The following is an 11,524-nucleotide window of genomic DNA, read 5'->3' on the forward strand; positions in this document are numbered from 1 at the left end:
GTTATTTTGCAGCCAGGGGGAGGGCGGAGTGGGGGTTGACATCCTCATATGGCTGCTAAATTGGCCATTCATCTCGTTTGTGGAGTATCTTCTGTCGTCTCTTCTGTCTTCCCTTCTGTCGTCACTTCTTTCGTCCCTTCTGTCGTCACTTCTTTCGTCCCTTCTGTCTTCCCTTTTGGCTTTCCTTTCCCCTTGGCGACGCGCCTACCTCACCATGCGGCTGCGCTTGGTGCTGCCCCTGCAGACGGGCGCCCTCAGGAGGGCAAAGCAGCGGGCCCTGCCCTACCTGCAGAAGAGGACGCACGCGAATATCCCCAAAGTCAGCACCCTGAAGAGCATGGACCTTCCCAGCATCCGAAAAACTGTCGAGTTGAGCAAAAAAAAAAACCTCAAGTCGAGAACTCTCTGGAGGAACTACCTCTACGTAGTTATCCTCAAACTGTACAACAATGAAGTGACCAATTATGTCGATTTTATGATTATATTAAAGGTATTAAGCAAGCAAGTCTCTCTGGAGAAAAAAGTACTAAATTTTATCTGCGAAAAGATGGAGAATCACATGTACAAACTGACCATACGGGAATTAAGTCTACTCATGTTGGTCCTGAGAAAACACAACTTCGACAATCTGTACTTCATAAATATGGTGGCAAAATCTATACTAATAAAAATGAATAAAAATGTCTCTTACAAAGACCTGGCATTGATTACCTTCAGTCTGTCCAGAAGCATTGCCCTGACAGAGAAGATCTACACGAACGAAATTTTCCACCTGAGCGTTTTAAAAATACACAAGGATTTGAAGAATCTAAATTTCCACTCCCTCACTTTATTCTTCTACTCCTACAGTCTTTATTTTCTCCACCACTTCGAACATTTTAACTCCTTTTTTTACATGACCAAGAGTTTTATCCAAGTGATAAAAAAAAATTTGTCTCTCTTCAACCCCACCGATTTGATGTTCACTTTTTTGTCTGCGATGCATATGTATGGTGCGTTTAATAACGATATCAGGAGGGTGAAATGGGATAGTGTGAGGCATTCGTCAGCTGAGGAAGTTTCACACGCTAATGCAGCTTTGTTAAGGGGACGGCCTACACATAATCATGCGCTGACTAACTCCAGTGAGACCAAGGATGAGACGACATTTGTACCATCGAAGAGGAGTTCTGAGGAAAAACTCCCTACCAGGAGTGTTCTCGTACAGCCGCTTCATCAGGTGAATTACACCAACGCGAAAGCGGAGCAGCAGGATGCACCAGCCCGTGGAGAGGCACTCTCCAATTTTATAATCCAAGTCAGATACGCAATTGTAGAGAAACTAAAATGCTTCAAAGTGGAAGAAGTAACAAACGTACTGTTTGCCTCCGTCGATAGAGACTTGAGCATTAACAGGAGGTACTTCCCCTTTCTGCAAAAGGACATGATAGATATGAAGGATTACCTCCATGTGTACGTTAAGAGGGGGCAGAGGTGGGAGGAAGAGGAAGAGAAGAGCGCGGGAAGGGGAGAACCCACCGATTGTTCCGTCCATTCCTCTGGTGAAGACTCCTCTCATGTGTCCCCCCAGCGGGCTAATTACATCATTCGAGTTAGCGAAGCCACTCACCAGGACGAATCCTTCCTTAACACACTGTCGGAGGAAATAATTTATCGTAACGAATTCCTTACCGCGCGGCAGATACTTTTACTTCTCTATGCTTTGAGGGGAACTAATACCCCATTTATACAGCTGGAGAAAATCCTCTTAAAGCGATTGGTGTGTTTGGAGAAGGAACTAACGATCAGCCAAGTCATGTTTGTGTATCAGTACCTCTACTTCAGGACGTGCCTGTTTCACGAGTTAAGGAGGTATGCCCCAAAAGTGTATAAACAGGACAGGCAAAAAGAAGAGGTGTTCCTCCTCTGCGATGGTGACAGTGGAAGGACGGAAAGTGACAAATGGGGAGACCAAACCACCCTGCCAAGTGAACGAAAAAGGGACAAAGACAATCAGGTGTATTACCTCCACGATGATACATCCCACTTGAAGAAAAGGAGAAAAAGGGACAGGAGAAAAATCTATCTGTATGATCATTTTATTTTTAAGTACCCTGCACAGGTTAGTACAGAAGAGGGACAAGTTACAAAATTACAAGAAAACAAAACATTAAAACGTTTCATTAATCTGAACAGAAGGGAAGACTCCCTGTCCAAAGAATCTCACCCAACCGTAAAACGTGATGGGAACAATCCACCCACTGGAGAGACCGAGTACCAAATCACGTGTTACAATTTTTACCTCGATGTATACAAAATTGTTTCCCTAAAAATGCTAAACTGGCTGAAAAATGAAAAACTAACTACCCCCACCACTCTGCACATTCTGGATATATTCAAAAAGTTAAACATAAGGGACTACAGAATGATCAGACATTTGTATAGAATGGAGAGGGACTTGTTATTTTTGGACAACAGGAGCCTGGAAAAGGTTTTAAAAATCCTTCTCAAATTTAACCTCTATAATATAGTGAATTTTTTGGGGCTGCATAAAATCCTTCAGTTTATTAACTTCAACTCGGTGGATGAATGCGTGTCCATTTTGGGTCTGCTTGGCCTACTCTCCACTCGGAGGGAAACGAAGCACCATCATGGGGGGAGGGAGAAAAAGGCATTCTCCAACTTGCCCAATTCATGCACTGAAAATGCGGTCAATTATATTTTAAAAAATTTAAAACACTTGACAAATACCCATGAGTTAGAGAAGCTTCAGATAACTCCCGTGTACAATTCCCTACCGCTAAAATATTTCAAGCTTTTCAAAAATGTGCTCTCTGTGAGAGGTTTGGCTCAACTCTCCTTTCAACAGAGTGGGGGGGAAAAAAATCACCTTTCCTGGTCAGGTGAAAATGATCGAAAGGAGGGGAGCAACTTTGTGTTGCATTGTGTGGACGACGTCAACCTGGGGGAAGTGTCTCGTGGTTGGGGGTCACTCGACCGCGGGGGTGCCTCCCAAACGAGACAAACTCCAAGCGACACTGCTCGGACGAGTTGCCTCAACGAGTACAGAGATCTCCAGGAGGAAATATTTCAAGACCTGCACACAATATTCCCTCGGACGGTGGAAGTTTATAAAAACGTGAGCGTGTCGAATTACACATTTCCGCTGGCTATTAATTTGCTAACGCTGGGGGGTGGAGCGCCTAACACGGTTAACGAGGCTGGCGCTACTGACTGGGCTGGCGTGACTAACTGCGCGAGCGTGGGCAGTGCCCACCTGGCAAAGACGACACACTCCCTTGCAATTCCATGCCGAAGCGATGGACCCAGCCAGGCACAACAATTGGACAGGAAGAACACCCTCCTTGTGGACATCCTGTACGGCCACGACTTTTACTACACCCTGAGTGGAACGAAAGAACAAAATCTGAAGAAGCACAACATTTACGTATCCTACTATGGCATGCATGCGAAGAAGGCAAATAAAAAAATGGTTAATTATAAAAAGTACATCATATTGAAATGCGTCAAAAAAATTGGGTACAATTTCATTTGCATTGATGCGAAGAGATATGTAAAAAACAAAAAAAAAAACAGAGACAATCACCTGAACAGAGGTTACCTAACTAGTTTGATCCTCGATTTGATTAAGAGGAAGAAAGGAATTCCCCTAGGCACAAATAGAAGGGTCAGTGGAAAAAACAGCTCAGCTACATCGCGACAACGACGCAGAAGAAGGTCACTTTTGCGAGACAAAAGGCACAAGTGCAGCGTTGAAGAGCTGCCCTCCCATGTGGGGACAAACAAACACCTCCGCAAGATCCACGCTGGGGGACAAAAGGCGGGCCCCCCCGGGACCAACCATCTGGACAAGTTGCGGCACATGTTCCAGCTTGGGTAAGCGGGCTTAGTGCACACGCATCTGTGCAATTATCCGCGCAACCATCCGCGTAACTATCAGCGTAACTATCCGCGTAACTATCCGCGTAACTGTTTCTGCTTACGCTATTTTTTTTTTTTTACGTTTCGGGTGCCCCCTCTGTGTGCAGCGCCAACTGAATGCGGGCTTCCCACTTCGGCCTCCACCGCTGAGGTGAATGCGCCTTTTCGTAAGAAGCCCACTGCACGGTGCGCACCAGAAGGGTTGTTTTTTTTTACCCGCTCTTTTGATCACTTTTTGCCCATTTTTGCCCATTTTTACCCATTTTTTTTCGCCTCTTCCACCTTTTTTGTAAAAACGGGCGAGACCCCCCGACCCTCGCGCGTGTGTCCGTACGAAGGGGAGACAAAACTGAAGGCGTGTCATCGGCCAGCCTGTTTGCACTTTGCCACAATAGTTATTTCACGTTTTCGCAAAAATTTATTACAGCGAAGGGAAACGAATTAGGGCATATTTCAAATAGCTGCGCACTGCAGCGTCAGCGGGGGAAGCGCCAAATGGGCCAGCCAACTGATGCATCTGTTTTTTGTGTTGGCACGGGGGGCGAAACCATCCAGTTTGGGGCACAAAAAAGGGTAGCAGTTTCATCAGTTGCGTCTTCGCCCCGGTGCCCCGTCACCACTTTGCCTCGTCACGACTTCACCTCCTCACCATTTCGCCCCCTTTGCAACCTCGCCAAGATGCCATTCAGATACGACGCGAAAAAGACAAAAATGTAGATGATGTCCATCCGGAGGATATGCAGGTTTTCCCTCAAAAAGCGAATTGTGGAAATGGCTCTGTACACCTCGTAGTGATCTCCTTCGCTTTGGCCGTCCAAGAGTAGTAAATCTCTGAGAGGATCCTTTCTGTTTGTGGGCCCCCTTGTCCCTTCCCTCCCGCGGTCACCCCTACTAGACGGGCAACTGGTTGTGCTACTGACAGAACCCCCTTTTAAATACAAAAGCGTTTTTAAGATGGTATACTTGGGATCATCACCCTGAGTTGTGTATCCCCCAGTGTTTCGTTGCTTCACCCGGTTAATTAGCATTCGAAACTTGGCCAAAAATTTCACATAATGTGCATTTAATTTTTTGGATGAAAGAACAACAGGTCGTTTGGTATATCCCCCTCGTAGTGTACCTTTTATTTTCTTTCTGTTTCTTGAAATGTTATTCATTTTTTCTTTACTGATGAGAACATTTATTCTGTTTCTGTTGGGCGGTAGGGGCTCTTGCTCAAAATTGTACAGCGGTAGAAATGGGTAAAAGTCTTTGCTGATATACTCGCTCAATTCATCATTTAGCATCCTCACGTGATGGTCAACGTTCTGTTTGTTTCGTGATTTTTCAAGTGGAGGACTTGCCATTGGGACTTTTCTCCTTCCACCGTCTTCTGCACAGGGGGAATTTTTTTTTTTTTTTAAAATGCACCCTTCCTTTTGGTGAAACAGGATGGTTTTTCTTCCCACTGCGATTTTTTTACTGCGCAGGGTTAGTAGCGGCGGTGTGCAGTTACGCGGCGCACAGTCACGTGGCGCAGAGTCGTTGGAGGTGTCCCCCTGACCGGTGCTCATCATACATGTCGCTTCGCAGATAGGCGGCTGGTCCTTTTCTCCTTCCAGACAATCCACTCCACGGTGCTCCTTTAAATCCCCTACATATTTTCTTAACCTTTTGAAATTATTTTTTTTTATTTTTTGTTTCCTCATTTCTTTCTTTTTTAATTCGCAAAAATTGGCGTAGTTGTATTTCTCCTGCACATGAGGCACCGGAGTAGAACTTCCTACACACGATGGGGACTCCCCCTCGGGGCCATCTTTCTCAGCTTCCTTCTCCGCGTAACTCTGGCATTTTGCACTCAGCATACTGTTAAGTTTCATCGCCAGGAGAAACTTATATTTTGTTAAGAAGAGCTCGTTGATTAAATCGATGCAGAAACTTTCCAACATTTTGTGCAGCGGTAAGGTGATACAAAAATGGAGTGCAAAAAAGAAAAAAAAAAATTAGGGGAAGTTTTTTCCTCTTTTCTTTTTTTTCTTCTTTTTAAACCCTTCCAGGGTGTCAGCGGTGAGTTATGTCCGACCTTTTGCTTCCTCCCCTCCGTGTGTGCACCTATCACTGGTGCAGTCTGGTGAAAGCTGTGGCCGTCCCTTTTTTATGCTACTCGGGAGAAGGCAATCACATAGAAAAAAAAAAAAAAACTCCCCACTACAACGTTGATGAAATTGAAGAGTGGGCTAAGTGTGTTGCGGACGTGGACAAGCAAAGCATGTGAAGCATATTCTCTCCCTGCGCTGCATGTAAAAAGGAGGATGTTTTCCTATGCACGGCAACGAGTGGAGGAGTGCTTGTGTTGGAAAGGCATGTATAAGCACATGCTTCACTTCACCTGGGCCACTACGCAGAAATTAAATTGTGCATAAAAAAAAAAAAAAAAAAAAACAACAATAAGAACAATAAGGACAGCATGTATAGATTGTTAACGAGGGAACCGCGCGGGGAATAAGCAGCGGAGCAAATTGATTGGGACCACTCTGCATGGTGAATTAAGAAAAAAAAAAAAAAAAAGAACAAAAAAAGGAACGGACGAATGGGGAATCACCGCGATGGATGAAAAATGACAACTGTGAGCGAAGCCTGAAACGAGTTTTTATTTTGTATCTTTGCTCTGCTGGTTCGCCGATTCGCCGCTTCACCGCTTTACCACTTCGCCGCTCTGCCGGCCAACAACAGATAAGGGAACCATCACCCAAACATGCTAAAGATAGAGAGAGAAAAAAAAAATGATTACTTACTCAGAATATTTTGACGAATATGTAAAAGATTTAGATAAGTACATTCATAAAATAAAATCATCCATTCATCAAATACAAAGTTTGAAATTAAAAAAGAAAAAAAAGGCACGAAAAAAAAAAAGTGACGAAAAAAATTGGATAATTACATAATGTAACATAAAACAACCAAACAGTGCAGCTCCAATTTGTACTGACAAAAATTTTTTCGTTGCATTCTTTGCTGAACACATTTCAGATCTAGAAGGGATCCAGAAAACGAAAGAGGACATTTTCGAGGCTGAGAAATGTGTACGAATAATATTTACATGCGCACATGCGTGACGGGAGATTGGTGTGCGCAGGGATCCATATATGTGTATGGCTCCACTTTCTTCTCCAACATTTGAGCTGTAAAAATTTGTGTTCCCCTTTGGGGTTACACCGTTAGCGGTGTTGTAACATTTGCCTATCGAGGCGTATCCATGTTAACGTTTCTTTCCCGCTGCGCCATCTACACTGCGTCACCTCCATTGCACCGTTCCACCTCTCTGTCACACCGACCCTTTCCTTCCCACCATCCGACTCGCCAGATAAAACAAATCATAGTGGAGACGAATAGCCTACCGAAAGGATCGCACAAGATTTTTGATGACGTAAGGGAGAAGGGACACCCCCCAGCGGTAGACCAAAAGAGGACCCCTTTGAGTGTGTCCCCCCCATTGAATGGTCCTTAGGATAACCTCAGGAATGTCTTCTCCTTTTTATGCGCCCCCTCGAATGCCCTCTCCTTTTATCTCCCCCCGCAGATACGTAAACACCAAGAGGACGTGCAGAAGTACAAAAAGCTGCTGAACAAAATGAGCAGTGATTACTATTCGGACGAGGTGGTAAGGCGCAGAGGAAAAAAAAAGAAAAAAATAAATAAAAAATAAAATAAAAAATAAAATAACCAAATAAGATAACAAAATAAAATGACAGAATAAAATGACAAGAAAAAATTAGCAAACGAATCTTTCGCGTGGACGCGATGCCCTCCTTCATTGCAGCTGAACAAAAGGGAATATGACACCACGAGGAAATACATGGAGGGGACCAACTTTCTAAAGGAATCTGAGAGGTACAAAACGGAAGAAGGCGGCAACACGAGGGGTCTCTGCTAAATCAGCCTTCCCCCTCGTCGAAGCCTTTCCCAGTTTGACAATTTCTCACCTCTTCCTATTTTCATCATTCTCATTTTTAGGAGAGCCCAAGATGTAGAGGACATGGGTTAAACACACGCGCCTTCCATCGTCGCTACTATCGCGGCTGCTTGCAATCCCCGAACGATATTTATCTCAGCTGAGCAACATTTATCTCACCCAACCGTCTTAACCCCCCATGCAGGATACACAATAATGAGCGAACTGACAGCGCAGAGAAGTGCCATCCTCAGAACGAAACTTTACGTAATTTCGACAAAAAAAAAAAAAAAAAAAAAGAAAAGAAAAGATTGCTCGATTTGTTGCCAAATGCTGCATGCACGTGGAGGGGGGAGTAGACAAACAGGCCTACCTTTCACATTGTGTTCCCCTGTTGGGGGTGGGGGTGTTTGTCCGTGCACATCTCTAACATTCTTCCGTTCGCATGTCCTATTCGAACACTTATCTTAACATAACATAACTTATCTTTTTTTTTTTTTCTTTTTTTTTTTCTTCTTTTTCAAGACGGACGAAACAATGCAAGAGCAGAGCAGAGTGAAAAGGATGCTCCTGAGTATATACCACAACAAGGTGTTGTTTAAATGCTTGCTCATTCTGATCATAATTCTGTTGGCCATTGCCAACATAGGGGTTATAATTTACAAAATAAAGTGAGTCTGGGGCGGCCACAGGGTGGTGAGAAGATCATATCATGGTTGTGAGAGGATCATAACATGGTTGCGTGGCGGTTGTAGGGAGAAATTAGGAAGCCCCATTCGCGGCGCTGTCACGAGGCGACAGCTGAGGTAGGATCCCGCGCTAGGATCCTCAGCCACGTTCCTATTCCCCAAACCGCACCACAAGGATTAACAAATTGATACGTCACGAATTGGACGGTTGGAGGGATGGAGAGATGAAGGGATGGAACTGTGAAGAGATGAAGAGGTGAAGGGATGCAAGCCACACATGAACCTCGCATAGTGTGGCAGCACAGCATCATTTGAAGAGTTCCTTTTTCGTGCTCGTCAAATTGGTAAAAAACGCACGACTACGATGGGCACCTTGTAGCGTGCACGGTAAAAATGAAAAGAGCTACTTAGCGAAGGGGAAGGATTATTAACTTCTTTCACGTGTTCGCGTGAGTGTACCTGTAGACACATTTAACTGCATGTCGGGATGTCTGTCTCCCTGCCTACCCCTCTCTGTGGGGGTACCTGCCTCCGTGCACATAAGCCAGTTGTTATTAAAGAGACCCTCGTACAAATTGTACATTTTTTTTTTTCTTTCGTTTTTTTTGTTACAATTCTTCGTTTTTCGCATTCTTGGGGTTGTCTTTTTTCGACTCATTTGATGGCACCCCGCCGTTATGTCCTTCGTCCTGTTCATTTTCATTCCCGTCAAATTGTGTTTCTTCCATTTTGTTTTGTTCCCCGGGGATGGTCCCCACTTCGTCATTAACACTTGTTTCGCCGTTGTCATTCGTTTCGTTGTTGCCACTCCTTTGTTTTCTTTTTTTTTCCTCTTCCTTTAAAAATGACTGGACGCTGTCGTGGTACCTAAGGGGTTCGCGGGGAAGAAGCCAAGTGAGTGGCCCCCAAGTGTGTGTCAGCCAAGTGTGCTGCCCCTCATCCAAGTGTGCACGTCCGCAGTGATGCTCCGCGAGTAAGCCGCCGAACTCGCTTATCTTTTTACGCAGCACCGTGTCAATCGGTGCACGGCTGGTTTTCGGGGGCGCTCCATTTTTTTCTCCTTCCCTTACTTCTCCTTCATGTCCCACCAGACCTGCATGTTCGGATTTTTCTCATTTGACTTGAGGAGGCGATTCCAAATTCGCTTCTCCTTTTTCTTCAAAGTAACGACGACCTTCCCAACGGACGCGAAGTTGTACTTCGTCTCCTATAAGTATTTTTTTTTTTTTTTTTTTCGCAAATGAAGTGAAGAGGTAGTCATGCGTGGGGTGATACAAACACACAACGGATGCTTCATAAAAAGGGCAGGGGTGCACTCACACACTACATGTAACACCTTTCAACGTGACACTACGTCACATGAAGAGGACCCCCCTCCCCGTGGGAAGTCTAACCGATTCGACTATATCATGGAGGAGCTTCAGATCAACGGTGTACTTTTTTGTCACCGAGTTGGTGTCGTCACTCAGGGCCGAAAAGGAGAAGAAGTTTTTTTTGGCAACCACTTCTTCGTCCTTCACTTTTAGGGCGCCTGCCGGGGGAAAGGGAAGAAAAAATGGCAAACGAAAAGAAGAAAAAGTGGCAAACGAAAAGAAAAAAAAGTGGCAAACGAAAAGAAAAAAAATGGGAAACGAACGACTAATGAGTGGGAGGTCCATGCAGATTAGATGCAGGCAAGTTCTATGCAGCTTCTATGCAGGTTCGATGCGGAACGGAAAAGGAGGCGCCGCGAAAAAGAAGCGAACCCGGCGAGCTCCACCTGTGGGAGAACTTAATGTTGAGGAAAATATCCTCGGGGGATTGGGCCCACTGGAAGGACGCGTTTACCCTGCGGAAGGGGAAAGGTGGAATTGGGGAAGGGGGCTTAGGGAATGGCCGCTACTTAAGCTTGGCTAGGAAAAAGGCATCCTCCCTCCTCTTACGTGTCTATTTTTTTAATCGAGTACGAAAGGGTGACCAGTTGGTCGAGCTTGAGCTTCATCGAATTGACGGCTGTCTTGACGTCACTGCTGAAGTCGTTCTCTTAGGGGGTGGGGTGCAGACGGGAAAAAAAAAAGAGATAAAAAAAAATCAGAAAAAAATAGAATGAAAATTTCCTTTCGGCTTGGTTAACTATGTGATTAATTTCAGTGTCCAATCTCATGGGGGGGACGCTGTCTCTGCGTTGACCGCTGGCCCGCTCGCCCGCTTGCCCTCGTTTGGCTTAGTCTGCATTTTTTCTCCGCCAACCTTGCTTTATTGACTGGTTAATGAGGTAATTCGTCACGTTGAACCAGCATTTCTCTATACCGTCGACTACGTCCCTTCGGGGGGAAGAAGTTGGGGGGATAAGCAGACATGTGTAGACGTAGGCAAGCAATCATGTGGGTAGCTATAATCATCTGAATAGTTATGCAGCTTGGCGCGCCGGGGTATGGACCCAATCGCGTGCCTGCGCGCGCGTGATGTCAGAGCCGGACTCAACACGTCGACCCTCGCACAAGGCTGCCGCTTACTCCTTAGTTACACGATAATCGCTGTTAGCCTCGAAGAAGGATGCCGCTATCTGCTCATTTTGGAAGTTCAGCTTTGATAAGACAACGTTTAGCCAAGTCAGGGTGAAAACAACAAAAAAACGAAAAAAAAGCATCTTCATCCGAAAGGGGAAGGAAAGAAGGAAAAAAAAAAAAATGGATAGACGTTGATGGCTAAAAGGTTGCCAAGCATAGCGGAGGGGGTAAAAAGGGGGAAGGCCAAGATTTAAAAAAAAAAAAAAAAAAGGTAGAAGCATATTCTTAAATGTTACAAGATGAATTGTTTTTTTTTTTTTTTTTCTTCCTCTTTTTCTTCTTGCGAGGCTTTCTCTCCCCGCCCGAGCATGAACGCCTTCGCGCCGGCAGCTATGCGTGCCTGTATGCTTTTCCCCCAACGGATACGTACACATGCGTAGGCGCACAAATCCATAGTAGTAGTAGCGTTAACCGCCGTCCACGTGGTACACTGG

General features: G+C 45.1%; 4 protein-coding genes across 4 annotated transcripts; 2 read left to right on the plus strand and 2 right to left on the minus strand.

Moving 5' to 3' along the window:
- Nucleotides 1-214: 214 nt before the first annotated feature.
- C922_03876 (hypothetical protein) lies at nt 215-3,880 on the plus strand (the record flags this gene model as incomplete). Its single annotated transcript, XM_008819465.1, has 1 exon — nt 215-3,880. One exon carries the CDS (start codon nt 215-217, stop codon nt 3,878-3,880), a length of 3,666 nt encoding a protein of 1,221 aa, XP_008817687.1.
- A 670-nt stretch (nt 3,881-4,550) lies between these two features.
- C922_03877 (hypothetical protein) lies at nt 4,551-5,849 on the minus strand (the record flags this gene model as incomplete). Its single annotated transcript, XM_008819466.1, has 1 exon — nt 4,551-5,849. The coding sequence occupies one exon, from the start codon at nt 5,847-5,849 to the stop codon at nt 4,551-4,553; it is 1,299 nt and encodes a 432-aa protein (XP_008817688.1).
- An 834-nt stretch (nt 5,850-6,683) lies between these two features.
- C922_03878 (vesicle transport through interaction with t-SNAREs 1) lies at nt 6,684-8,527 on the plus strand (the record flags this gene model as incomplete). The annotated part of the gene is made up of 8 exons (XM_008819467.1): nt 6,684-6,774; nt 6,931-6,983; nt 7,265-7,327; nt 7,481-7,561; nt 7,721-7,791; nt 7,915-7,940; nt 8,058-8,119; nt 8,378-8,527. The coding sequence occupies 8 exons, from the start codon at nt 6,684-6,686 to the stop codon at nt 8,525-8,527; spliced, it is 597 nt and encodes a 198-aa protein (XP_008817689.1).
- A 622-nt stretch (nt 8,528-9,149) lies between these two features.
- C922_03879 (hypothetical protein) lies at nt 9,150-11,170 on the minus strand (the record flags this gene model as incomplete). Its single annotated transcript, XM_008819468.1, has 7 exons — nt 9,150-9,408; nt 9,612-9,748; nt 9,936-10,072; nt 10,287-10,369; nt 10,464-10,563; nt 10,771-10,844; nt 11,037-11,170. 7 exons carry the CDS (start codon nt 11,168-11,170, stop codon nt 9,150-9,152), a joined length of 924 nt encoding a protein of 307 aa, XP_008817690.1.
- Nucleotides 11,171-11,524: the final 354 nt, after the last annotated feature.

This window comes from Plasmodium inui (assembly GCF_000524495.1).
Source record: "Plasmodium inui San Antonio 1 unplaced genomic scaffold supercont1.18, whole genome shotgun sequence".
Lineage (NCBI taxonomy): Eukaryota > Apicomplexa > Aconoidasida > Haemosporida > Plasmodiidae > Plasmodium > Plasmodium inui.